This window comes from Coregonus lavaretus (assembly GCF_964263955.1).
Source record: "Coregonus lavaretus genome assembly, chromosome: 25".
Classification (NCBI taxonomy): Eukaryota; Metazoa; Chordata; class Actinopteri; order Salmoniformes; family Salmonidae; genus Coregonus; species Coregonus lavaretus.
Window position 1 is genome coordinate 21,882,005 of NC_140012.1, and position 27,947 is coordinate 21,909,951.

At 43.4% G+C, this 27,947-nt stretch overlaps 2 protein-coding genes across 3 annotated transcripts; both read right to left on the reverse strand.

Annotated features, from left to right (window-relative positions):
* Positions 1-1,338: 1,338 nt before the first annotated feature.
* Positions 1,339-14,607, reverse strand: map2k4b (mitogen-activated protein kinase kinase 4b). Of its 2 annotated transcripts, XM_084142274.1 has the most exons (13): positions 14,326-14,550; positions 13,347-13,382; positions 12,683-12,715; positions 9,746-9,857; positions 8,780-8,954; positions 8,305-8,424; positions 6,679-6,798; positions 6,510-6,561; positions 6,265-6,392; positions 5,543-5,620; positions 4,826-4,974; positions 4,572-4,617; positions 1,339-3,663 (listed from the first exon to the last, which is right to left on the reverse strand). In XM_084142274.1, exons 1-13 carry the CDS (start codon positions 14,441-14,443, stop codon positions 3,550-3,552), a joined length of 1,281 nt encoding a protein of 426 aa, XP_083998400.1. In that variant the 5' UTR covers positions 14,444-14,550; the 3' UTR covers positions 1,339-3,549. The 2 variants fall into 2 exon arrangements, with proteins under 2 accessions (XP_083998400.1, XP_083998401.1); XM_084142275.1 differs by lacking the exon at positions 12,683-12,715 and having other exon boundaries at positions 14,326-14,607.
* A 7,607-nt stretch (positions 14,608-22,214) lies between these two features.
* On the reverse strand, positions 22,215-26,138 carry adprm (ADP-ribose/CDP-alcohol diphosphatase, manganese-dependent). Its single transcript, XM_084141304.1, has 3 exons — positions 25,295-26,138; positions 24,865-24,987; positions 22,215-24,754 (listed from the first exon to the last, which is right to left on the reverse strand). The coding sequence occupies exons 1-3, from the start codon at positions 25,869-25,871 to the stop codon at positions 24,465-24,467; spliced, it is 990 nt and encodes a 329-aa protein (XP_083997430.1). The 5' UTR covers positions 25,872-26,138; the 3' UTR covers positions 22,215-24,464.
* Between the last annotated feature and the right edge of the window lie 1,809 nt (positions 26,139-27,947).

Sequence of the window (27,947 nt, forward strand, 5' to 3'; positions counted from 1 at the left end):
AGTGTTCAATATGTTACATAAAGTATGTGTAACCTTTCTATAAACTTGGTACTAAAGCCACCATTACACTGTAGAGGTTTGGGGTAGGATCTGTACAATGATTGTGAATCAGGAAGGATAAACATGTATTTTTCAACAAGTTTACTGAGATGTATTCATGAAAACTGTGAATATAGCAAAAATAACTACCCATCTGCAATACATGTATATGACGTCTATAGCTAAACTAATGGGACTGTTCTTGTAAGGATACAAATTGAGATGTTAGAATATGTAAGCATAACTATGGGTATGATTTTAATCATGTGACTACCAGATTGTCTGAGATTTTGTGATGACACTGAAATGGGGAAGAACTTTCAAAACATTAACTTGGACTTAGTCTAGCCATCTGTCAGATTTGGTTCAGTATTATTGCTCTTTTGACCAAAGAAGTGGGATAATTTCCCTCAAATGCTGTTTTAAAAATATAGTTGAAGTAGAACACCCTTTTTCTCTGTTACTTCTGAAGTAAGCTGTGGCACCCTTGTGTATACGTTTTATGTGGTTGCAACCACCCATGTTGTCACCCCAGATCAGTTAAGACGTTTGTTGGGTATATATACACTGAGTATACAAAACATTAACACCTGCTCTTTCCATGACAGACTGACCAGGTGAATCCATGTGAAAGCTATGACCCCTTATTGATGTCACTTGTTAAATCCACTTCAATCAGTATAAATGAAGGATTTTTAAGCCTTGAGACAATTGAGACATGGATTGTGTATGTTTGCCATTCAGAAGGGGAATGGGCAAGACAAAATATTGGAGTCAACATCCCTGTGAAGCGCTTTCGACACTTTGTAGAGTCCATCCCCCAACGAATTGAGGCTGTTCTGAGGGCCAAAAGCAGGGAGGGGGGGCGCAACTCAATATTAGGAAGGTGTGTCCCAATGTTTGGTATACTCAGTGTATATATTCTATAATTTATTTAATTCAGGCCTCATCTGTTAAAGGGACCTTGGCCTCAGTATGACTCCCATATAAAATATATATTAAAATAAAAGGTAAAATAAACAAATAACCAATACAAACACAGAAGACTATACATGTCTATGTTCTCACCCGGCCATTGGGCATTTCAAGCAGATGGCAGGTAATGTGCTTCTACAGCAGCTTTACCTAATGTTGCGGGGCGATTTTCCTTTCTCTCTTTCTTTTAAATCAACGTTTTACATCTGACAAAAAGCTTCCTTGTTGCTTGGCCACTGAACAGCTTTACCATGTAAACCAGTATGTGTCCACACCACTGCATTATTGTAGAAGAGAAAGCAATAAACTGAAACACAAATAATCAACGTTTCTATGTTGTACCTTTATCTATGATGACAGACAGATCACCCAGTTTCTCAATACAGCGTTTGTATTTTCTCAATGTGAACTTTATTCATTTTTTTAACCCTTGATAAAGATACAATATAATACTCATTGCCATTTATCATCTTATAATCTAATATCAACATTCTAATAAATTGCAATTTATACAACATGTACCCCTCCATAAGATAATATATTCACCAGGTAACCATAAGTGTCCCACATCCATAGAACACATCGGTGCACCATCAATAAAATCTTCTCACCCAAACTTTAGTTGATAAGAGCATATGCTTTTCCAGAGGGATGCAACATTTGGAACAATGCAGATAGAAATGGAATGAATAGAGCCAACTCGATTCCATACGTCACATAACAGGGAATCAGGTCAGGTCTATGTAGTACTTTTCTATCGGAATGTTCTGTAATGTTCCACGCTCCTGAATCAGTTGCATATGTAAGCAACATTTCTGTACTGACCCCTGACATAATTCCAAGGGGGCATTTCATGAAGCACAATCAATGAGATAGCCAGCTACCTTTCCTAAACATTCAGGAACAACTGTCGTTTTCTAGTTCTTAAAGATATCACATACAGTAACCTGGGAGTTACATCTGAAAGTGTATCGAAGTTATCTGGCAAACACATTGACTGTGCTTAGTGAAGCACAACCCAGGTTGGTTGTCATTTAACACGGCTGACATGCCGATGCTGAACGCCTGCCGTGTCATCCCTCCTCAACGCCACATACACACAACAGTTTGGTTCACTAGCTAACTCCATCGTGTGTTCGTTTTGCTTCGCTACATTATTATACACTGAATGTGGATTTCTGAGCGAAAGAAAGAGTACACTATTGAGATCCGCCCTACGTGATGCCTAAGGGTTAGTGAGGGAAACAGAACATTCCATCTAGTGCGAGGCTCGAGTATCATTCCGAGCAGCCCGAGCCACTGAAGAACATGCTGACTGATCTATTACTGAACTCTTACAGCTCTTTGATCAGGAGGGATGGGCAGATGAACTGTACAGTGCTATAGTATAACGTGACTGTCGAGGCGGGAGTTAGGAACTATTTTCCACAGACCGATACAGCACGGGCCTGGTCAAGCAATCAATGTATATATGACATGTTCAACGTGACGCCCTGCAAAGTGAGAGGTTTAATAGCTAGTGGCCATGCAGATCGGACCATGGCGGCTGGTTGTAAGTTGCTCCACTTAGTAGTGGCAGGTTGAGAATGATGTACTCTAACTGCTTGAGCAGGCTTTGCCGTGTGCATCCGCGCTACTAACTACTGAAGAGAACCGGTGTATAATAGCAGACTGTTTTGAGATGTACATATACATACAGATATACAATTGTGGAGTCTTACAATCCTACTGTACATTTTTCATTTTGCAGAGTGAACAACATTTAGATGTTTTTTTTTTACGTGAATTATGCGATGAGACAGAAAACAGTCATACTGTAAATTGCATATTAAGAAAATAAAGCCACATTAACACCATCGGTTTGGGTTTCACACTTTTGCATCATCAGACCCATTCATTTACAATGAGTATAGGTGCCCATAACATACTGTGTGATACGAGTGTCACGCTTAGACAAGTCTGTCTGCATACATCTGTACATTTTCTGACGACATAGAAGTGAGCACACAAACAGTCCACAATGTACAATTCAAATAGAATACTATTTTGTTCATAATGTCATGAGCATCACTTTCCAACAACATGTTTATTTGGTAACTTCTGTATTTGTTTACATCTATTTTCAAGTGTATGTATATGTGCGCGTAAATATAAATATATACACACATACACACACACTGTACATATACACATACAGTATATGTACTATAACCCATTTTTCTATCACAAAAAAGATGAACATTGTATATACGTTGAGCCAATTGAATGTCTTCAAGTTTAGCTGTCTGAAGATGGGAGGATAATCTAGATATTTTAATTGACATTGAACAAGCATGAGTGAGTGTGTATTATCGTATTGCACAGGGCGATTAATTTTTTATATGGAATTGTTCTCGTGTTCTTTGGAAGATGGAAACAAACAGCTGATACTATAGTAACTCTGTGCATCTGAGGGCTAAGATGTCATGCGTCGTGTGTCACGGTGTACTGTTTCCCCCCGGCATGTGTGTCGCGGTGTAAGGTGTGCCCCCCCCGTCAGTCCACATACATGGGGGAGATGGGGGAGGCTGGGATCTGGTCCAGGATGCGACACACGTAGCTAGCCACATCCACAAACCTCTCTTCGTACATCAGGATGAACGGGTGTTTCTGGAGGAGACAAAAACATTACCTCAGTCACATATGTTCAATATGGCCACTGAGAAACTATACTGAACAAAAATACCCACCTGACTGGTGTGGCATATCAAGAAGCTGATTAAACAGCATGATCATTACACAGGTGCACCTTGTGCTGGGGACAATAAAAGGCCACTAAAAGGTGACGTTTGTCACACAGCACAATGACAGATGTCTTAAGTTGAGGGAGCATGCAATTGGAATGCTGACTGCAGGAATGTCCACCAGAGCTGTTGCCAGAGAATTGAATGTTCACTTCTCTACCATAAGCCTCCAACTTCATTTTAGAGAATTTGGCAGTACGTGTAACCACGCCAGCCCAGGACCTCCACATCCGGCTTCTTCACCTGCTGGATTGTCTGAGACCAGCCACCCGGACAGCTGATGAAACTGTGGGTTTGCACAACCGAAGGATTTCTGCACAAACTGTTTCAGGGAAGCTTATCTGCGTGCTCGTCGTCCTCACCATGGTCTTAACCTGACTGCAGTTCGGAGTTGGACAACATTCCACAGGCCACAATCAACAGCCAACAACTCTGAAGGAGATGTGTTGCGCTGCATGAGGCAAATGGTGGTCACACCAGTTTTCTGATCCACGCCCCTACTCTTTTTTAAAGGTATCTCTGACCCACACATGCATATCTGTATTCCCAGTCATGTGAAATCCATAGATTAGGGCCTAATTACTTTATTTAAATTGACAGATTTCCTTATATGACCTGTAACTCAGTAAAATCTTTGACCTTTTTTGCATGTTGCGCTTATATTTTTGTTCAGTATAGATCAAGCTTTCCAGTTTCCCACATAGCAGCCAATACACAGTGAAATCCAAAAAGGTATATAACAGCTCAAGTCCTACCATAGAAAGACAAACTTACCAGGAGCTCCTTGTACTTTGGCCGTTTTGACTCATCCTTTGTAAGGCTGTAGAAAAATGGGGGGGGGGGGGGGGGGGGGGGGGTGAAGCAATTAGCAATTCAGCAAACAGCAATATACTCCTGTTGGATAAACAGCACTGTTGCCTTATCCCCATTCTACCAGCAGAGGGCATAAATGAAAAAGCCTCTAGGAGAGAGTCATTGTGCAATAGCATATCCACTGGTAGACTGCTTTCACCAGAGGTCATACTCACCATAAGTTGACAAAGTTGATGAACTTGGGGGAGAACTGCCTGTCTTCAGAGTTGCAGAGCTGGGGCGGCTCACCCTTCACCACCTGGGTCAGCTGATCAAACACACTATTCCACTTAGGGTACGGGAACCTGCCGGTGGCAAGCTCATACTGAAGACACACAGAGACGGGCATTAGACAAAGAAAATGTGTATTACTCATTGACTGCCACCACCAAGGGTTTAGAATTAGTTAAAAGATGCACTATGCAGAAATCGCTCCGCCATTTCCTGTTTCCTACAATTATAACAGTTTCAGTTTGTGACAAAAACAAGCAAGTATAGTCAAGAGAATCATTGTACCATCTAAACTGCTGTGAAATATCATTTCCATAATCATAGCTATTTGAAGCTGGTCTACAAAACCGAAAGAAAAAGACGCAAAAACCGAACTTAAGAACGGGAAGCATAGAAATAGCGCACATAGAACAGATCTACCGCTTCTTAGACTTGCTTTCAATGAGAATGACAGATCTATAACACATACTTATGTGAATTTGGTCAGGTCACCCAAAAAGTTACATATTGCAGCTTTAATAGATTGTCATTAATAACAGTAATACTCAATAACAGTGCAGCCAGGTTATAACATATGTTTGGCAATATAGTAAAGTTGTTTTTCTCCTGTCCCATTGGTCAACATCAAATCAATGTATGAATCAACTGAATGAGATAATTACCAGGGTTATCCCCAGACTCCACACGTCAGATCGGACGTCGTAGCCTTGTCTGGAAGCACTGGGGTCTATCCTCTCCGGCTGGAGAACAAAAACACAATTTAACCTACAGCACACTTATACACGATATACCGGACAATTCAGGAACCGAATCCTAGCTAACATTTTAGTGAGATTTGCAGTAAAACTCAAGTTACCCATGCATCTCACTACTTAGTATTTGTTCCAACAATGTAAAAGCAGTGCCCATTATCATGTAAAAATCTTCCCAGCGTGAAATAGTTCGCAGTTCAATAATTGCACGTGCGTCTCTTTATGTGGATGGCAGAGCTCGTGCAGATGTTTCTCACACCCTCCCGTAACGCCCAAGTCTTTGCAATCACAAAAAATCTCTCCTCACACCAACCCTCAGGACTTTGACGCGTGAGTCTGGGTGTCTGATTGGTCAGTGTCAATACTCCTGGCCACTATTGACTGGCAGATGTGTGAAGCAAATGTGTGTGCCCACAGAACAGTTTTTCGAGGTCGAGGAAGGGAGTGAGAAACATCCGCAAGAGCTCTGCCATACACATAAAGAGATGCTCGTGCAATTATTGAACTGGGAACATTTTCACGCTGGAAGAAGTTTTACAGCATGACGTCACAATCAGAACACAATCAGAACGATTGGAAACTATTTCATGCTGGGAAGATTTTTACATGACACCCGTCTCCACCAGACTTACCGCCATGTAGGGCCTGCAGCCTGCGTCTCTGGTCTTGGCTATTGAGTCCACCAGCTGACCGCTGATGCCAAAGTCACACAGCTTGATGTTGCCGTTACGATCCATGAGAATGTTGGAAGGTTTGATGTCTGGGAGCACACAAACATAAAGAAGGTTTTGGAGTTCATGCACCAAACATAGCTGTGAGAATAATTCGTACAAATATGGCCAAACTGCAAAAGATGTATCTGACAACCAAGACTTACCTCTGTGAATTATTTTCAAGTTTTCTTTTAAGTGGTTCAGTGCTTTAACGGTCTGTACAAAGAAACATAAACATTGTTACAATGTACTGTATCTGTGACCAACAACTGCATTCATATAAATATGTTATAAACAGATTATAATCACAATAAATAAAGAAAAAACACTCACTGCTAATGTAATTTTGCCTAATATTTCCTCTGGAATGACGTCATCTAACGAACAATATACATATTTGTAGAATTTGTCGAATGAGGTAGACATTAGTTCCATACATATCCAACAGTCGCCCTAAAAAGAAAGAGATTTCATTATTGATCACAAGTATGCCACAGAAATATACTTGTAACAAAACAATGTGTCCAGTCCCGACCCAACATTTGAGTATTACTGCTGCCCCAGAACTGAACCTCTCTAATGAGATATTTTAACTGCTCTTAAGAGAGCTCCGTAGAAATGGACGATAGAGACAGTCACTACTACTAATATATACTACATGGCCAAAAGTATAAATAAATATAAATAAATAAATAAATAAGGAAGCACTGGGGTCTATCTAAGTATGTAGTGAAGGGACACCCCTTCAAATGAGTGGATTCGGCTATTTCAGCCACCCCTGTTGCTTAGAGGTGTATAAAATCGAGCACACCGCCATGCAATCTCCATAGACAAACACTGGCACTAGAATGGCCCATACTGAAGAGCTCAGTGACTTTCAACGTGGCACTGTCATAGGATGCACACCTTTCCAACAAGTCAGTTCATCAAATTTCTGCCCTGCTAAAGCTGCCCCAGTCAATTGTAAGTGCTGTTATTGTGAAGTGGAAACGTCTAGGAGCAACAACGGCTCAGCCGCCAAGTGGTAGACCACACAAGCTCACAGAACGGGACCGCCGAGTGCTGAAACACGTAGCGTGTAAAACTTGTCTGTCCTTGGTTGCAACACTCACTACCGAGTTCCAACTGCCTCTGGAAGCAACGTCAGAACAAGAACTGTTCGTCGGGAGCTTCATGAAATGGGTTTCCATGGGCGAGCAGCAGCACACAAGCCTATGATCATGCGCAATGCCAAGCGTCGGCTGGAGTGGTGTAAAGCTCGCCGCCATTGGACTCTGGAGCAGTGGAAATGCGTTCTCTGGAGTGATGAATCACGCTTCACCATCTGGCAGTCCGACGGACAAATATGGGTTTGGGGGATGCCAGGAGAATGCTACCTGCCCAAATGCATAGTGCCAACTGTAACGTTTGGTGGAGGAGGAATAATGGTCTGGGGCTGTTTTTCATGGTTCGGGCTAGGCCCCTTAGTTCCAGTAAAGGGAAATCTTAAATGCTACAGCTTACAATGACATTCTAGATGATTCTGTGCTTCCAACTTGGTGGCAACAGTTTGGGGAATGACCTTTCCTGTTTCAGCATGACAATGCCCTCGTGCACACAGCGAGGTCCATACATAAATGGTTTGTCGAGATCGGTGTGTAAGAACTTGACTGCCCTGCACAGAACCCTGACCTCAACCCCATCGAACACCTTTGGGATGAATTGGAACACCGACTGCGAGCCAGGCCTAATCGCCCAACATCAGTGCCCGACCTCACTAATGCTCGTGGCTGAATGGAAGCAAGTTCCCGCAGCAATGTCCCAGCATCTAGTGGAAAGCCTTCCCAGAAGAGTGGAGGCTGTTATAGCAGCAAAGGGGGAACCAACTCTAAATTAATGTCCATGATTTTGGAATGGGATGTTCGACGAGCAGGTGTCCACATACTTTTGGCCATGTAGTGTATAATGTAACAGTCTCACCTCTCTGAAGAGAGCTCCGTAGAACTGGACGATATAGAGACAGTCACTACTCCTCATCACCACGTCTAGATCCATCAGCAGCTGCTTCTGCTCCTTCTCATCCACCGTGGAGCGGATCCTCTGAGTGGGACAGTGACAACAACAAAAGATGTTCAACAGAAATAGGGGAAACTACCAACAGCTGAGAGATCAGTTCATAGCGCGTACTAGCCATCACCTGATGAAGACCATTATGGTCAAAACATTGTTGTATTACTAGGTCTAACATCCACCAAGAATCAAGACAATATGTTATAAGCTCTCCTATTCATTAGATGCGCACATCTAAATCAAACTGTCACACACATAAACATCCATACATTATTTATTTACACGACAGAGCGATTTACGAGGTGGGTAGACTACAGTATATCAAAGTTAGCATTCAGCCTGTAATGGCTCAGTCAGTGAGGATGAGAGCAGCTGGTGTGGTCACCTTGACGGCCATGATCTGTCCGCTGGGTTTGTGCTGCATCTTGTTGACGGAGCCGTAGGCCCCACGGCCGATCTCCCCCAGGTCCCTCAGGTCCTCGGCCGTGAAGTCACAGGCATTCTCCGTAGAAATCTTCAGCTTCCCCGACGACTCGATACTGTGAGTCCTCATACGCTCTCTTTACGGGAGGGAGAGGAGAGGGAGAGGGAGGAGGAAGAGAGAGAGGATAAAAAGAGAGGGAAAATGTGGGGAAGGACGAAGATGGGGTAAGAGAGAGGGAGGAGGGGGAAAAGAGGAATCGAGACAGAGGAGGAAGAAGGTGGCAGGACAGAGAGGGGAGACAGAGGAAGAGAGAGAATAAAGAGGAGAGTGTTTGGGGAAGAGAGGGGAGAATACATTATACATACATGAGGAAGTGATAAATAATGTATCAAGTCCCTGAGCCGCTAATCATATTTAGAGGATGCCTCCACCTCGCTCCTTGGCATTCAAGTTTCACGTTTTATTTGTCACATGCACAAGTACAGTGAAATGCTTCACACGCAAGCCCTACCCAACGGTGCAGTATTCAATATCCAAAAAGTATAACTAATAAAAAAAACACGAGAAATAAGATATAACGTCTTGGCAGAGCAGACCATACTGAAGAAGAGACTCAAGATGCTGACTCATCCTGCACAGACATTTTACTGTATTCTCAGGGCTGAGAATAAGAGTGCTTTAAAACCTGGTTTATACCTGCACACAAACAGTACCCTACAGTGTGTATGAAGATTATGTTTCCCTACAACAATAAAGCTAACATAATCGCCAAACAGAAATACATAACCTGTTATAAACCTAACATTACAATTAGTTCTAAACTAGCACTATCAAGACCCAACAACCCTTCGAAACAGCCCTCTTACTGACCATTAGATTAGCACTAGGATAAGGGTGTGTTTTCGACCTGCTCTCCACAGTACTTACATGTGTGGGTTCTGGAAGGAGGGGGCAGTTGAAGGGGAGGGGTTGAGGGGCAACCTGGTAGCTGGCTTCACTGGAGGGTTGGCGAAGTTCAGCTTCAGGGCTTTACGTTTACCTGGCAGAGAGACAGGGGGAAACAGACATGTTTGTACACAACACATGCTGGTTAGGGTGAGGAAACAAGGGGAGCAGGTAATGCTACATTGGTGGATGGGACACGGGAAAAAATTATATGGGGTTGTAAGAGAAGTCCCTGAGAGTAAGTTTAGTTTCAGCGTAAATTGAGTGAGAAATTCAGTAAATTAAAGTATCAATGATGTTTCAGGAGACTGGAAAATACACTACATGGCCAAAAGTATGTGGACACCGCTTCAAATTTGTGGATTCAGCTATTTCAAATCAAATCTAATTTTATTTCACATGCAACGAATACAACATGTGTACACCTTACAGTGTAATGCTTACTTACAAGCCCTTAACCAACAATGCAGTTAAGAAAAATAAGTGTTAAGTAAAAAATAAATAAGTAAAAAATAATTAATGTAGCGAGGCCATATACAGGGGGTACCGGTACAGAGTCAATGTGTGGGGGCACAGGTTAGTCGAGGTAATATGTACATGTAGTTGTAGGTAGAGTTAAAGTCACTATGCATAGATAATAAACAGAGAGTAGCAGCAGCGTAAAAGAGGAGGGGGGGGGGGGGGATGCAAATAGGCTGGGTAGCCATTTGATTAGCTGTTCAGGAGTCTTACGGCTTGGGGGGTAGAAGCTGTTAAGAAGCCTTTTGGACCTAGACTTGGCGCTCCGGTACCGCTTGCCGTGCGGTAGCAGAGAGAACAGTCTATGACTAGGGTGGCTGGAGTATTTGACAATTTTTAGGGCCTTCCTCTGACATCGCCTGGTATAGAGGTCCTGGACGGCAGGAAGCTTGGCCCCAGTGATGTACTGGGTCGTATGCACTATCCTCTGTAGTGCCTTGCGGTCGGAGGCCGAGCAGTTGCCATACCAGGCAGTGATGCAACCAGTCAGGATGCTCTCGATGGTGCAGCTATAGAACGTTTTGAGGATCCATTTCAGCCACACCCGTTGCTGACAGATGTATAAAATCGAGCACACAGCCACGCACACAGCGGAGTGGTGAAGTGCGTAGCGCGTAAAAATCGTCTGTCCTTGGTTTCAACACTCACTAACGAGTTCCAAACTGCCTCTGGAAGCAACGTCAGCACAAGAACTGTTCGCCGGGAGCTTCAGGAAATGTGTTTCCATGGCCGAGCAGCAGCACACAAGCCTAAGATCATCATGTGCAATGCCAAGCGTCGGCTGGAGTGGTGTAAAGCTCGCCGCCATTGGACTGGAGAAGTGGAAACGCGTTCTCTGGAGAGATTAATCACACTTCACCATCTGGCAGTCCGACAGATGAATCTGGGTTTGGCGGATGCCAGGAGAACGCTACCTGCCCCAATGCATAGTGCCAACTGTAAAGTTTGGTGGAGGAGGAATAATGGTCTGGGGCTGTTTTTCATGGTTCGGGCTAGGCCCCTTAGTTCCAGTGAAGGGAAATCTTAACGCTTCAGCATACAATTACATTCTAGATGATTCTGTGCTTCCAACTTGGTGGCAACAGTTTGAGGAAGGCCTTTTCCTGTTTCAGCATGACAATGACCCCGTGCACGAAGCGAGGTTCATACAGAAATGGTTTGTCGAGATCGGTGTGTAAGAACTTGACTGGCCTGCACAGAGCCCTGACCTCAACCCCATCAAACACCTTTGGGATGAATTGGAATTGGACCGCCGACATTGAGCCAGGCCTAATGGCCCACATCAGTGCCCGACCTCACTAATGCTCATGGCTGAATCGAAGCAAGACCCTGCAGCAATGTTCCAACATCTAGTGGAAAGCCTTACCAAAAGACTGGAGGCTGTTATAGCACCAAAGGGGGGGACCAACATCCATATTAATGCCCATGATATTAATGCCCATGCAGGTGTCCACATACTTTTGGTGTAATTATAGTGTCATTGTTCCATGCTCAGAGAGACAGTCTCCCTATACCTTTCAGGCTTGGATTTGCCTGATATTGACAGAACACAAGTATGATGCATTATAAACACAAGCAAAGTGCCCACAAATGCAGGGGTTCCCAATTGCCAGGAAATGCAGACAACGCCCCAGTGTCATTACTGAATTACCACTACAAAATTAACCCAACATGAATTGATTGCAATGCAACCCTGCATGCACTGGGAATCCATTTAAGACATTTCCATAGTTTGTTTTCATTGTGCAGTAGCTATAGTAATAGACTTGTCAAAGAGGAAACCCAACAACACCCTCAAAACATTATTTGACGTCCAAACAAGACAGCAAGATACAATCTATTCCATACTAACGTAGTCTATATCTGTTAACTCTTTAAGTGCAAAATGTTTCTATCATGGTCTTTCATCAAGAAATACATAACAGAATAACTGTTAAGTACTCAACTATATGATAATGAGATGGGGTCTTCTTTGACATACAGAGTAGTGGCCTACAGGCCCAAATCAGAAGTGCAGTACTAGTGGTCCCGTTAACCATTATGCCCAGGTGCAAATGAATCCTCACCCAAACAAACGCTCCACCTTGGATTAGATTAGTCAACAGAGAACAGTAGACAGACCACCCCCACTACCAGAGAACCACACATGCTGCATCTCAATAGTCTAGAGTGGCTTCCTCTCCTTGTCTCCTCCCCCACCTACCTTGTATCCTATCCTTCACTGCTCTGACAACACATACTAGGTGAAAGAGATTTGGTTGATGCCCAACAAATATTTGCTTTCAACTGTCCAGTCAGTGCAGATGGAGGAAAGGAGACAAGGAGAGGAAACACTTCAGACTATTGGGATGCACCCACAGAGAGAGAGGGTTGTTGTGCTGAGAGAATGCTAATGCTTACTTTGGGGCACTCCAGACAGGCTTATCTGAAACCCTAAGGTAAAGAAAAGACATTTTACTACATTTTGGCTTTGCGCTCTTCTACTGTAAACGTGAGTGTTTTCCAATAGGTTTCGAAAACAGGCTAATCTGGTTCTCTGTAATTATGAATTTAGCAAGTTAAATTTAGCAAAAGTTGCTGTTCCGCAACAGTGTAATATAGGCGCAGCATGTAGTTGAAGATAAATACATTGATTCTGTGTGATTTACAGGTGGATAGATAGATATTCCTGTTGTCTAGTCACTATGTCATCTGGATGGAAGTCGTCAATCTACTATGACTGTGCAACCCTAGCTTTCAAGGGCAAGTGAGAGCTGGTTATGTTATTTATGTGTATTTATGCTACCCTCCAAATATTTGGCTGTCTAAAATATTGAGCCTCATATTAGGCTACAATAATCTGTTTATTTCAGTAGCTAAGGAATGGTGGGAAATCTCTAACCTAGAACCTGTACCAGTGAATGAAAACATACAGAATGGGGAATTCAATGAGGAAATTAAAAACAAAAAGGGAAATAGGGAGTGAAACAATGGTAAATCATATTCCACTAAGATTAACAGAATATCGCATCAACAACAACCTAGTAATATTCTACTGAAATCCTATTTAAAAAATCAATAGTACCTGTTTCGTTTTGACACCTCCAGCACGTGTTGGTTTCTGAAATGTTTAAAATAAAGATTTGAAGCTGAAAATTTGCTACAGAAATCTACAATTGCATTTGTGAAAGTAGGCCTACATTTATAGCACTAAAACACTGATCACATATTGCAACATTAAATGACAGTGTCAATTAAGCAATAATGTATGAGGGGGTGTGGTAAATGGCCAATATGCCACGGCTAAGGGCTGTTCTTATGCACTACGTAAAGCGGAGTGCCTGGATACAGCCCTTAGCTGTGGTATATTGGCCATATACCACAAAACCCTGAGGTGCCTTATTGCTATTATAACTGGTTACCAACTTCATTAGAGCAGTAAAAATAAATGTTTTGTCATACCCGTGGTATATGGTCTGATATACCACGGCTGTCAGCCAATCAGCATTCAGGGCTCGAACCGCCCAGTTTATAATCAAGAATATAGCACTGACATTGCAATGCCAATCATGTGTCAATGTTTCCAAGGTAAAATATACATAGAAACAAAGTAATTAAAATTGTCATTATTTATATGTAAAATGTATTTACTAACAATACAGTAGTAAATAGCCTACCTATGCAAATGTCGTGAAAGGGAAAACATAAATTTCTCAATATGGTACTAGGCCCTGTCTTTAGTTGTGCATGCAGCAACTAACTCGACTAAAATCGATTGATGGAAACTCAATTGCAGTGGAACGTCCGTAACTACAATGTAACCATTTTCAGATGGCGCGATCACATTTCAGTGGTTGTAACATTGTAAGAGTACACCGTGTAGAAAATTACAATGTTGCAACAAATGGCCGAGGCGCTACATTTAGCAGCATATAGCTAGCTGCATCTCTACTATGTAGCTTAGCCTCTCCGGGCAATGGTAGGTAGGCTAGCCAAGTCATGTTTTTCAACAGCTAAATAGCTGTGATCAAGTAGAAAATCGACATTAGGCCATCTGCTCTTACCTTGCATGCTGCTGACGGTGGTCATGTGTTGTGTTTGCGGGTGATGGTGGTGCGAGGTGGATCCTGCGATGTTGCTGTTGGAGGTTGTTGAGTTGCTGTTGGAACTGGGAGACGCCATTGTTGTGTTCGATTCCAGCAGCGCTCAGGCTGCAATGCAGGCAAAGTAAACTTCGCCCTCTCTCGCTCCACACGGGACACTGCGCCAGCGAAGCGAACGCAGCACAGCATAGGACGGCCACGTCTATCGATGGGCTATGGGCGGGCTATGGACACTCCTGTGTCACGGAAGACAGTGCGTAACATTTAGCCTACGCCAGAAAGGGCGGGGGTTTCCATTGGCCTGGTATAATGGTACGCCCAGCTTCAGCTTTGAGTACTGCAAATACTATAGGCTACTGAAGCCAGACATCTTCTTGAGTTGAGGAATCCAGTTGATATGGCTACAGGAAAGGCTATATACATGATAATTTATTGAATGGGGGTAATAGAGACATTGTAAGGTTGGCCCAGGGCCAGCAGTATGTGGCTTGTAAGTAATGCTCAGTGCATTGTTTCCTATGATCTGCCATGGGCAGGGCGTTTGTCTGAGGCTGGTGCAAGGTAGGAAAGGTCAGTGGGAAGATAAAATATTGTGTAGCAACCTTAACACAACAGCTAGCAACTTTGTCAAGAGGTTCAGACTTCTTGGTGTAATGGTTAAGGTGTTGGCTTGACAGTCACATGTACCGGGATCGAGTCCCAGTCAGGACTATACCCTAAATTCACTATGTTGGTGTCAGAAGTGGGATGTGTCCGAGAGGCGTGTACACGAGGGACTTGATATGTAGAGAAGCATGGGGACATGCTCTCCTGAAGGAATAGTAATCAAGCAACCCTAAAGGGAAAATCCACTCAAAAACTGTATTTTTATTTTATTTATTTTTTATTAGTCCACTGTTGATACAGTCCCAAAATGTTTTGCATGTCAGCAGTCAAGTTTTTTGCATCATCATCATGATGTGGCCGGTGACACTTTGCTTCTTGAAATTCCAATATCTTGAAAACCTGACTGCTGACATGCAGAACATTTTGGGACTGTATCAACAGTGGACAAAAATAAATAAAACATTGAGTGGATTTTCCCTTTAATCAAACACTCGCTAGACCTGGGTTCAAGCACCGGTCAGAGCTACCTCCTGAATTTGTTACAATAATAAAGGAAATGCATAAAAGGGTTTAAGTAGTAGAATAAAGAAAAATACATTTCTTAAAGTGTGATCTGCCGTGATTTCTCCGATTTTGTTGCCTTTCAACCTGGAATTAAAATGGATTTCGGGGGGGTTTGTATCATTTGATTTACACAACATGCCTACCACTTTGAAGATGCAAAATACATTTTTTTGTGAAACAAACAAGAAATAAGACAAAAAAACAGAAAACTTGAGCGTGCATAACTATTCACCCCCCCAAAGTCAATACTTTGTAGAGCTAGGCCATTCCAAGACATTTAAATGTTTCCCCTTAAACCACTTGAGTGTTGCTTTAGCAGTATGCTTAGGGTCATTGTCCTGCTGGAAGGTGAACCTCCGTCCCAGTCTCAAATCTCTGGAAGACTGAAACAGGGATCCCTCAAGAATTTCCCTGTATTTAGCGCCATCCATCAGTCCTTCAATTCTGACCAGTTTCCCAGTCCCTGACGATGAAAAACATCCCCACAGCATGATGGAGTTCTCGGGGTGATGAGAGGTGTTGGGTTTACGCCAGACATACAGTGAGGGAAAAAAGTATTTGATCCCCTGCTGATTTTGTACGTTTGCCCACTGACAAATAAATGAGCAGTCTATAATTTTAATGGTAGGTTTATTTGAACAGTGAGAGACAGAATAACAACAAAAAAATCCAGAAAAACGCATGTCAAAAATGTTATAAGTTGATTTGCATTTTAATGAGGGAAATAAGTATTTGACCCCCTCTCAATCAGAAAGATTTCTGGCTCCCAGGTGTCTTTTATACAGGTAACAAGCTGAGATTAGGAGCACACTCTTAAAGGGAGTGCTCCTAATCTCAGCTTGTTACCTGTATAAAAGACACCTGTCCACAGAAGTAATCAATCAATCAGATTCCAAACTCTCCACCATGGCCAAGACCAAAGAGCTCTCCAAGGATGTCAGAGACAAGATTGTAGACCTACACAAGGCTGGAATGGGCTACAAGACCATCGCCAAGCAGCTTAGTGAGAAGGTGACAACAGTTGGTGCGATTATTTGCAAATGGAAGAAACACAAAATAACTGTCAATCTCCCTCGGCCTGGGGCTCCATGCAAGTTCTCACATCGTGGAGTTGCAATGATCATGAGAACGGTGAGGAATCAGCCCAGAACTACACGGGAGGATCTTGTCAATGATCTCAAGGCAGCTGGGACCATAGTCACCAAGAAAACAATTGGTAACACACTACGCCGTGAAGGACTGAAATCCTGCAGTGCCCGCAAGGTCCCCCTGCTCAAGAAAGCACATATACAGGGCCGTCTGAAGTTTGCCAATGAACATCTGAATGATTCAGAGGAGAACTGGGTGAAAGTGTTGTGGTCTGTTGAGACCAAAATAGAGCTCTTTGGCATCAACTCAACTCGCCGTGTTTGGAGGAGGAGGAATGCTGCCTATGACCCCAAGAACACCATCCCCACCGTCAAACATGGAGGTGGAAACATTATGCTTTGGGGGTGTTTTTCTGCTAAGGGGACAGGACAACTTCAACGCATCAAAGGGACGATGGACGGGGCCATGTACCGTCAAATATTGGGTGAGAACCTCCTTCCCTCAGCCAGGGCATTGAAAATGGGTCGTGGATGGGTATTCCAGCATGACAATGACCCAAAACACACGGCCAAGGTAACAAAGGAGTGGCTCAAGAATAAGCACATTAAGGTCCTGGAGTGGCCTAGCAAGTCTCCAGACCTTAATCCCATAGAAAATCTGTGGAGGGAGCTGAAGGTTCGAGTTGCCAAACATCAGCCTCGAAACCTTAATGACTTGGAGAAGATCTGCAAAGAGGAGTGGGACAAAATCCCTCCTGAGATGTGTGCAAACCTGGTGGCCAACTACAAGAAACATCTGACCTCTGTGATTGCCAACAAGGGTTTTGCCACCAAGTACTAAGTCATTTTTTGCAGAGGGGTCAAATACTTATTTCCCTCATTAAAATGCAAATCAATTTATAAAATTTTTGACATGCGTTTTTCTGGATTTTTTTGTTGTTATTCTGTCTCTCACTGTTCAAATAAACCTACCATTAAAATTATAGACTGATCATTTCTTTGTCAGTGGGCAAATGTAGTGTTTTCCTTGATGGTCAAAAAGCTCAATTTTAGTCTCATCTTTGTCAACCGGACGGGACCTCCTAGTGTTGACACGGAGCCCCACCGATCCATCATGACTGGTCTGCCGACGTAATCGTCTGATGTGGTTTCAACAGGCTTCCCGTTGCGATGACCACGAAGATCCATCTGCTAGCCCTGGCCCGCTAGCACGCTCGCCTGTGCTTTAGCAGCCTACGATCTGCTCCCGGACTTAGTGCTGTTCACTGGACCTTATGATCACTCAGCTACACAGCTAATGCCTGCTGGACTGTTCCTTTACACGGTACCCCATCCTGTTTATCTGTTTAGCCTCAGCCCAAACTTTCGTCGCCATTACCAGTTGTTGTCTTAGTCCTCTCGAATAACACCTGTGATTGCGTTATGCCTCTCTCCCATGTCAATATGCCTAGCCATTTGCTGTTTGGGTTAGTTCTTATTATACCATTTCACTGTAGAGCCCCAAGTTCAGCTCTACCATCTCAGAGAGCTCCTTTGTCCCACCCCCCATACACGCGGAGACCGGTTCAATCGGTACTCCAGTGATGCTATCTCTTTCATAGTTACCCAATGCTTAGGTGTACCTCCACTGTACTCATATCCTTCCATATCCTTGTCTGTACATAATGCCCTGAATCAATTCTACAACGCCCGGAAATCTGCCCCTCTTCTCTGTACCCAACGCACTAGAAGACCAGTTCTTAAAACCTTTAGCCGTATCCTTATTCTATTCCTCCTCTGTTCCTCTGGTGATGTAGAGGTTAACCCAGGCCCTGTAGCCCCCAGTATCACTCCTACCCCCCAGGCGCTATCATTTGTTGACTTCTGTAACCGTAAAAGCCTTGGTTTCTTGCATGTTAACATCAGAAGTCTCCTCCCCAAGTTTGAGTTATTCACTGCGTTAGCACACTCTGCCAACCCTGATGTTCTAGCAGTGTCTGAATCTTGGCTTAGGAAGGCCACCAAAAATTCAGACATTTCCATTCCCGAATTACAACATCTTCCATCTAGATAGAACTGCCAAAGGGGGCGGAGTTGCAATCTACTGTAGAGATAGCCTGCAGAGCTCTATCATACTATCCAGGTCTGTGCCCAAACAGTTTGAGCTTTTACTTCTAAAAATCCACCTTTCCAGAAATAAGTATCTCACTGTTGCCGCTTGCTACAGACCCCCATCAGCCCCCAGTTGTGCCCTGGACACCATATGTGAATTGCTTGCCCACCATCTATCCTCAGAGTTCGTACTGCTTGGTGACCTAAACTGGGATAATGTTAACACCCCGGCCGTCCTACAATCTAAACTAGATGCCCGCAATCTCACACAAATCATCAAGGAACCTACCAGGTACAACCCTAAATCCGTAAACATGGGCACCCTCATAGATATCATCCTGACTAATTTACCCTCTAAATACACCTCCGCTGTCTTCAACCAGGATCTCAGCGATCACTGCCTCATTGCCTACGTCCGTAATGGGTCCGCGGTCAAACGACCACCCCTCATCACTGTCAAACGCTCCCTAAAACACTTCAGCGAGCAGGCCTTTCTAATTGACCTGGCCCGGGTATCCTGGATGGATACCGACCTCATTCCGTCAGTAGAGGATGCCTGGTTGTTCTTTAAAAGTGCTTTCCTCTCCATCTTAAATAAGCATGCCCCATTCAAAAAATTCAGAACTAAGAACAGATATAGCCCCTGGTTCCCCCCAGACTTGACTGCCCTTGACCAGCACAAAAACATCCTGTGGCGTACTGCATTAGCATCGAATAGCCCCCGCGATATGAATCTTTTCAGGGAAGTTAGGAACCAATATACACAAGCAGTTAGGAAAGCAAAGGCTAGCTTTTTCACAGAAATTTGCATCCTGTAGCACTAACTCCAAAACGTTTTGGGACACTGTAATGTCCATGGAGAATAAGAGCACCTCCTCCCAGCTAACCACTGCACTGAGGCTAGGAAACACTGTCACCACCGATAAATCTACGATAATTGAGAATTTCAATAATTCTGGCTACCCCTACCCCGGCCACCAGCTCTGCACCCTCCGCTGCAACTTGCCCATGCCCCATCCCCCCCCCCCCCGATAGAGTTCAATGTGTCAAATCGGAGGGCCTGTTGTCTGGACCTCTGGCAGTCTCTATGGGGGTGCCACAGGGTTCAATTCTCGGGCCGACTCTATTCTCTGTGTATAACTATGATGTTGCTCTTGCTGCTGGTGACTCTCAGATCCACCTCTACGCAGACGACACCATTTTGTTTACATCTGGCCCTTCATTGGACACTGTGTTAACAAACCTCCAAACAAGCTTCAATGCCATACAACACTCCTTCCGTGGCCTCCAACTGCTCTTAAACGCTAGTAAAACTAAATGCATGCTCTTCAATCGAATGCTGCTTGCACCCGCCCACCCGACTAGAATCACTACTCTCGGCGGGTCTGACTTAGAATATGTGGACAACTACAAATACCTAGGTGTCTGGTTAGAACGTAAACTCTCCTTCCAGACTCACATTAAGCATCTCCAATCCAAAGTTAAATCTAGAATCAGCTTCCTATTTCGCAACAAAGCCTCCTTCACTCATGCTGCTAAACATGCCCTCGTAAAACTGACTATCCTACCGATCCTTGACTTCGGCGATGTCATTTACAAAATAGCTTCCAACACTCTACTCAGCAAATTGGATGTAGTCTATCACAGTGCCATCCATTTAGTCACCAAAGCCCCATATACTACCCACCATTGTGACCTGTACGCTCTCGTTGGCTGGCCCTCACTACATATTCGTCGCCAAACCCACTGGCTCCAGGTCATCTATAAATCACTTCTAGGCAAATCCCCGCCTTATCTTAGATCATAGTCCCGTGTAGCTCAGTTGGTAGAGCATGGCGCTTGCAACTCCAGGGTTGTGGGTTCGATTCCCACGGGGGACCAGTATGAAAAGGAAAAAAAAGAAAAATGTATGCACTCACTAACTGTAAGTCGCTCTGGATAAGAGCATCTGCTAAATGACTATAATATATAATATATCATTGGTCACCATAGCAACACCCACCCGTAGTATGCGTTCCAGCAGGTATATCTCACTGGTCATCCTCAAAGCCAACACCTCCTTTGGTCGCCATTCCTTCCAGGTCTCTGCTGCAAATGACTGGAACAAACTGCAGAAATCTCTGAAGCTGGAGACTCTTATCTCCCTCACTAACTTTAAGCATCAGTTGTCAGAGCAGCTTACCGATCACTGCACCTGTACACAGCCCATCTGTAATTAGCCCACCCAACTACCTCATCCCCATATTGTTATTTACATTGTTATTTATTTTGCTCATTTGCACCCCAGTATCTCTATTTGCACATCTTCTTCTGCACATCTATCACTCCAGTGTTAATACTAAATTGTAATTATTTTGCACTATGGCCTATTTATTGCCTTAACTCCATAACTTACTACATTTGCACACACTGTATATAGATTTTCCATTGTGTTATTGACTGTACGTTTTGTTTATTCCATATGAAACTCTGTGTTGTTGTTGTTGTTGTTGTTTTTAATCGCACTGCTTTGCTTTATCTTGGCCAGGTCGCAGTTGTAAATGAGAACTTGTTCTCAACTGGCTTACCTGGTTAAATAAAAGTGAAATAAAAATAAAATAAAAAAATAATTCCATGTTTGCTTATTTTTTTCTTTAAGCAATGGCTTTTTTTCTGGCCACTCTTCCGTAAAGCCCAGCTCTGTGGCGTGTACAGCTTAAAGTGTTCCTATGGACGGATACTCCAATCTCCGCTGTGGAGCTTTGCAGCTCCTTCAGGGTTATCTTTGGTCTCTTTGTTGCCTCTCTGATTAATGCCCTCTTTGCCTGGTCCGTGAGTTTTGGTGGGCGGCCCTCTCTTGGCAGGTTTGTTGTGGTGCCATATTCTATCAATTTTTTAATAATGGATTTCATGGTGCTCCGTGGGATGTTCAAAGTTTCAGATATGTTTTTATAACCCTGATCTCTACTTCTCCACAACTTTGTCCCTGACCTGTTTGGTCTTCATGGTGCCCCTTGCTTAGTGGGGTTGCAGACTCTGGGGCCTTTCAGAACAGGTGTATATATACTGAGATCATGTGGCACTTAGATTGCACACAGGTGGACTTGATTTAACTAATTATGTGACTTCTGAAGGTAATTGGTTGCACCAGATCTTATTTAGGGGCTTCATAGCAAAGGGGGTGAATACATATGCACGCACCACTTTGCCATTATTTATTTTTTAGAATTCTTTGAAACAAGTAATTTTTTTCATTTTACTTCACCAATATGGACTATTTTGTGTATGTCCATTACATGAAATCCAAATAAAAATCCATTTAAATTACAGGTTGTAATGCAATAAAATAGGAAGAAAATGCCCAGGGGGATGAATTATTTTGCAAGGCACTGTAACTGATGGTGCTTCTTATACTCTTAGCCCCATGGCAGACAAGTGCTTTGGATAAATGCATCAAATGGCATACATTATATTTAGTAATGACAATAAACTTAATTTGCATGACTGAAAGCAACATTTAGAAATAAAATGAAATTTATTGAAGGTAAAATAATGAACCCATTACAGAGCAATACACAGATTAATCCCTGTTTTCTCTTGGCAAAGCATTAATTATACATTGGGTGTTATCAATAGGTCGATCACCAAAATAACACAATATAGAGCTACAATATCAGCTTATTGAGGTAACATTATGAGACACAGTGTGTTTATGTGTTATGAAGACATTCTCCCACTCTTCTGGCACCCAATCTCAGGCCAGATGGAATATGCAACATGTTTTATCAGTACCTGTTGTCTTCCACTTAAATCAATTAAATATAGTGGTATAAAGTTATTTTAATCACTGGTCATTTTAACTCAGAAAATGAAATATATATACACTGCTCAAAAAAATAAAGGGAACACTTAAACAACACAATGTAACTCCAAGTCAATCACACTTCTGTGAAATCAAACTGTCCACTTAGGAAGCAACACTGATTGACAATACATTTCACATGCTGTTGTGCAAATGGAATAGACAACAGGTGGAAATTATAGGCAATTAGCAAGACACCCCCAATAAAGGAGTGGTTCTGCATGTGGTGACCACAGACCACTTCTCAGTTCCTATGCTTCCTGGCTGATGTTTTGGTCACTTATGAATGCTGGCGGTGCTTTCACTCTAGTGGTAGCATGAGACGGAGTCTACAACCCACACAAGTGGCTCAGGTAGTGCAGCTCATCCAGGATGGCACATCAATGCAAGCTGTGGCAAGAAGGTTTGCTGTGTCTGTCAGCGTAAGGTCCAGAGCATGGAGGCGCTACCAGGAGACATGCCAGTACATCAGGAGACGTGGAGGAGGCTGTAGGAGGGCAACAACCCAGCAGCAGGACCGCTACCTCCGCCTTTGTGCAAGGAGGAGCAGGAGGAGCACTGCCAGAGCCCTACAAAATGACCTCCAGCAGGCCACAAATGTGCATGTGTCTGCTCAAACGGTCAGAAACAGACTCCATGAGGGTGGTATGAGGGCCCGACGTCCACAGGTGGGGGTTGTACTTACAGCCCAACACCATGCAGGACATTTGGCATTTGCCAGAGAACACCAAGATTGGCAAATTCGCCACTGGCGCCCTGTGCTCTTCACAGATGAAAGCAGGTTCACACTGAGCACATGTGACAGACGTGACAGAGTCTGGAGACGCCGTGGAGAACGTTCTGCTGCCTGCAACATCCTCCAGCATGACCGGTTTGGCGGTGGGTCAGTCATGGTGTGGGGTGGCATTTCTTTGGGGGGCCGCACAGCCCTCCATGTACTCGCCAGAGGTAGCCTGACTGCCATTAGGTACCGAGATGAGATCCTGAGATCCCTCAGGAGACCATCCGCCACCTCATCAGGAGCATGCCCAGGCGTTGTAGGGAGGTCATACAGGCACGTGGAGGCCACACACACTACTGAGCCTCATTTTGACTTGTTTTAAGGACATTACATCAAAGTTGGATCAGCCTGTAGTGTGGTTTTCCACTTTAATTTTGAGTGTGACTCCAAATCCAGATCTCCATGGGTTGATAAATTTGATTTCCATTGATAATTTTTGTGTGATTTTGTTGTCAGCACATTCAACTATGTAAAGAAAAAAGTATTTAATAAGATTATTTCATTCATTCAGATCTAGGATGTGTTATTTTAGTGTTCCCTTAATTTTTTTGAGCAGTGTATTTATACACACACACTGAGTATACCAAACATTAGGAACACCTTAATATTGATTCGTCAGGGCATGGACTCTGCAAGGTGTCGAAAACGTTCCACAGGGATGCTGGCCCATGTTGACTCCAATGCTTCCCATAGTTGTGTCAAGTTGGTTGGATGTCCTTTGGATGGTGGACCATTCTTGATACACATGGGAAACAGTTGCGTGTGAAAAACCCAGCAGCATTACAGTTTGACACAAACCAGTGTGCCTGGCACCTACTACCATATGCCGTTCAAAAGCACTTAAATATTTTGTTTTGCCCATTCACCCTCTGAATTGCACACATACCCAATACATGTCTCAATTGTCTTAAGGCTTAAAAATCCTTCTTTAACATGTCTCCTCCCCTTCATCTACACTGATTGAAGTGAATTTAACAAGTGACATCAATAAGGGATCTTAGCTTTCACCTGGTCAATCTATGTCATGGAAAGAGCAGGTGTCCTTAATATTTTGTATACTCAGTGTATATGAGGACCCAAGGAATTGTCCCTCCCCAGATTACGTTTAGCCGTAGAATCTTTGGCATTATCATGGATACATCAGTAGTCTATCAGACATCCTTCCATATCCCTTTAAAAACATCCCGTCCTCATACACAGAGACTGTACCAAAGGCGTCACTGTCCGGGGGGGTCTCTATCACCCCCTCCAGTGTGAGGTAGTGCACTCCGAAGTCATCTCTGTGATACCCTCCATCATGGTCGTGTCCTGCCATGAAGCAGACTACACTCTTATGGGCCTGGAGGATGGAGAGCAGCGCATCGTAGTTCCAGGCTAGGCAGATATGATCTGTAGAGCTGGGGTGGATAGGGAGATGGCCTGTACAAGGAAACAGTCAAAATGATTTAGTCAATTTGTCTAGAATTCGTCTAGAGTCACATTACTGAATGCTATGACATTTGTTATGTAGGCCTCATGACTTGACTTACTGACAATGATGACCCTCTCCAGTTTGTTGTCTGCCAACGACAAAACTCCTTCCAGCCAGTCCAGCTGATCTTGACTGAATCCTCCATTAAACTTCACAAACCTCTGCTCCAGCCCCACAGGTACTAAAACATATGGAGAAAGACATTATTAAACAGGTGTCAAATACTTCAATTCATGTGAAACACCTCTTATTCTGAGCATTAGGCCTACTGTGGCTTTAGGTTATCCACAGTCAAGCTACATGGAATTGTGCAGTATCAATAAAATAGTAGTTACTGGTGGTAGCTTAGTCTGATCATAAGTTATGGGATGAGGTTAGTGTATTACGCTTGTGGGGGAACAGTGCTTAAACTAGCAACCCTGCAGTTAACAGGGCAGGTGCACTACCTGTGCTAAAGGTCCAGACCTCCTGACTAACAGCAGACCTACCTGGGGGGTGGTTCAGATCTTCATTGTCATTGTGGGCTTTTAAAATATCAATAGCCTGCTGGTATTGCACACTGGACTCCTCTCTCCCTAGTAGGCTCACATCATAGGCATCCAAAACGACAAATCGGTATTTGGGGGCTGGACTGAAATGATATGCATAGATACCACAGATGCTGAGATGCCCCCCTCCTGCTTCAGAATCTGTAGTACTATTGAGAACCGACCGCAGTAGGGTGTCTCTGCTAAAGTTATAAAACTCATGGTTGCCCCAAACGTGGTGGACTTCAACCGGAGAGGAGTCAAACTCTTTCATCACCGTTTCCAGGGCCCGCTCTGATGCGTCATGCCTCTTGTTGAAGCCATCGATAATGTCACCAAGCTGAAGGATGAACCGGGGCTTGACAGTTTCCGCGGTCCACCTCTCCTGTGCATTGTGCAATAGGCGAAGACTGTTCCTGTAGTATCGTTTCCTTGAGTGTTTGAAATTGAAACCATCGTCAATGTCGGCGTATTGAATGTCAGCGATTATTCCAAATGTAAACAGTGGTTGGGCGCAGTTCTCCATTCCTGTTGTCATGATTTTATTTATCAAACTTCTACTTTTAGTCCACTTGAGAAAGCTAGCTAACCTTCTAACATTTTTGACCGCTGCCAGAACGCTTGCTTATTCTACCTACTTGTGTAGAATGGAGTGAAGGTTGCCAGGATATTCTGTGACTGTTTGTCCTCTTGTACTAGATACTGTACATTGTTTCAATGTCAATTGATACAGTTAGGTTACAGTGTTTCTAAAACGCCGGGAGAGTTGTTACATGTCCAACTGTACTAGTATTCTGCCAGCAGCACACATGATAACGTCACGTTGTATGGTAATGAGGAAACCTTCAAAATAAAAGCCCGCATTTCAAAACATTGCAACGTGAATAACTACTGTGAATATCTATTCCATTCAAATATGTGGAATCTAATCAAATGGCCACTTTTATTGTGCCAACAAGAAAATGCAATAAGCAATTTATGAAAACAAATAAAAACCATAGTAAAAATAAATAAAATGTAAGACCAAAAATGAAAAAATACTATGTTGACACTGGTATGTTGGGCTGTAGAGAGACAACTTTTCTCTACTTGTGTCAGCTAAATTGGGGTGGGAAATACTCAATAGGGTCTCTAACTGTTTGCATTGGGGGCTATAGGGGGGTGGAGAAAGAAGCGCTGCTGGATATGTATGACAATGTTCCCCTCCAAAACTACACATATTTGGTTAGTAGAGACCCTGCTGAGTATTTCCCACCCCACTTTAGCTGAGGCAGGTAGAAAAGTTCTCCCTACAAACCAATATGTTTCCCATGTACAGTCTATTACAGTGTAATGCATTGGGGGCTATGGAGGGGTCGGAGTAAAGCTGTGCGACTCAGTCCCCCTCAAAAACTAACCTTATTTGGTTAGTAGCGAACCTACTGAGTATTTCCCACGCTGGTATAAATAATACATAGTAAAATGGGACAAATTGGTGGTTGCAATGCAGTGAAAAACAGTAGTAATGCACTTGATTGCTAAAAAAAAATCGATATTCCCCAAGTTTAGCATGTCTTTGCAGGGGAACTCTTATTTGCGAAAAAAATATCCGCGATCCTGTTGCCAGCATAATATGCTGCTAGAAGAAGGGTAATTCAGACTGCTGTCAGTGCATTTGTTCACGAACATCCCAACTGCGCTGTGAATGCGCAGTATCAGATACAGTGTTGTGATTGCATGGCAGGTTACTTAAACAACAGACAAGTACTGTACAACCACCAAATGCACGGGAGTGTCTTGAAATATTGAACAGGGCCATAGACAAATCTAGCAGGTATAGTAATGTGGCTCTACTGACTCATAAAAAAAAAGTGAAAGTGATACCCCCCTCCCCCCATGTTTTCACAGTAGTAATACCACACCTAATTGGCCATTGAACACTGTAGGCTACGATGCTTCCTGATGCTTACATCTTTTTAATAATATGGATCAATATTTTCATACAATCAACAAAATCTGATTAATTTTGTCTTTACATGTTTATATTAATCACATAGATCTAGAGGTGTGTTTGAACTCACACACTATTCAGGTTGTTTCATGTTGAATTAAGATCATAAGAAACAATTGACCTTCGCTAAGTCCTGCCCCCCTTATTTACTGTTGCAACCTCAAACAACATTCTCCAGGAATCCCAATTCCCCATTCAGGGAATCATGGGGAAAAAAACAGGGACACAGAAACGTGGGATAGGGACACAGAAACGTGGGACAGGGACACAGAAACGTGGATTTCTTAGGAGGAATGGAGGTGGAAAAAGAGGAAGAGGGGGTTGAAGAGAATGAGGAAAACAGAGGTTGGATATGAATCTGAGGAATATCGCGTTAAAAATGGAGATGGGGTGTCGAAGAAGATTGGTGTCAAGTGCAAACAGAGTGAGCTGTGCACCAGACCAAGTTCTGGAGGGGAAATGGAAGTGAATGAGGGCGAGTTAAGTGAGGTGGAAGGTGTGGTGAAGAGCATGGAACCCGAGCCTGGCATCGTTGGACATGATAAAGATGAATCTGGTCCAGTAGGAGTGACATTTTTGGAGAAAGTGGACCCTTGCCTTTTGGCAAATCCATTTGTGGTTTCA

Bases quoted from the DNA above. Each gene is read 5' to 3' on its own strand.
- map2k4b (XM_084142274.1), bottom strand. From the start codon at position 14,443: ATGGCGTCTCCCAGTTCCAACAGCAACTCAACAACCTCCAACAGCAAC. The intron at 13,383-14,325 runs GTAAGAGCAGAT...TAAACATTTCAG, and splicing joins CACCGTCAGCAGCATGCAAG to AAACCAACACGTGCTGGAGG. The intron at 5,621-6,264 runs GTAAGTCTGGTG...TTTGTTCTCCAG, and splicing joins GCTGCAGGCCCTACATGGCG to CCGGAGAGGATAGACCCCAG.
- adprm (XM_084141304.1), bottom strand. From the start codon at position 25,871: ATGACAACAGGAATGGAGAACTGCGCCCAACCACTGTTTACATTTGGA. The intron at 24,988-25,294 runs GTAGGTCTGCTG...CATATGTTTTAG, and splicing joins AGATCTGAACCACCCCCCAG to TACCTGTGGGGCTGGAGCAG. The intron at 24,755-24,864 runs GTAAGTCAAGTC...TTCCTTGTACAG, and splicing joins GGAGAGGGTCATCATTGTCA to GCCATCTCCCTATCCACCCC.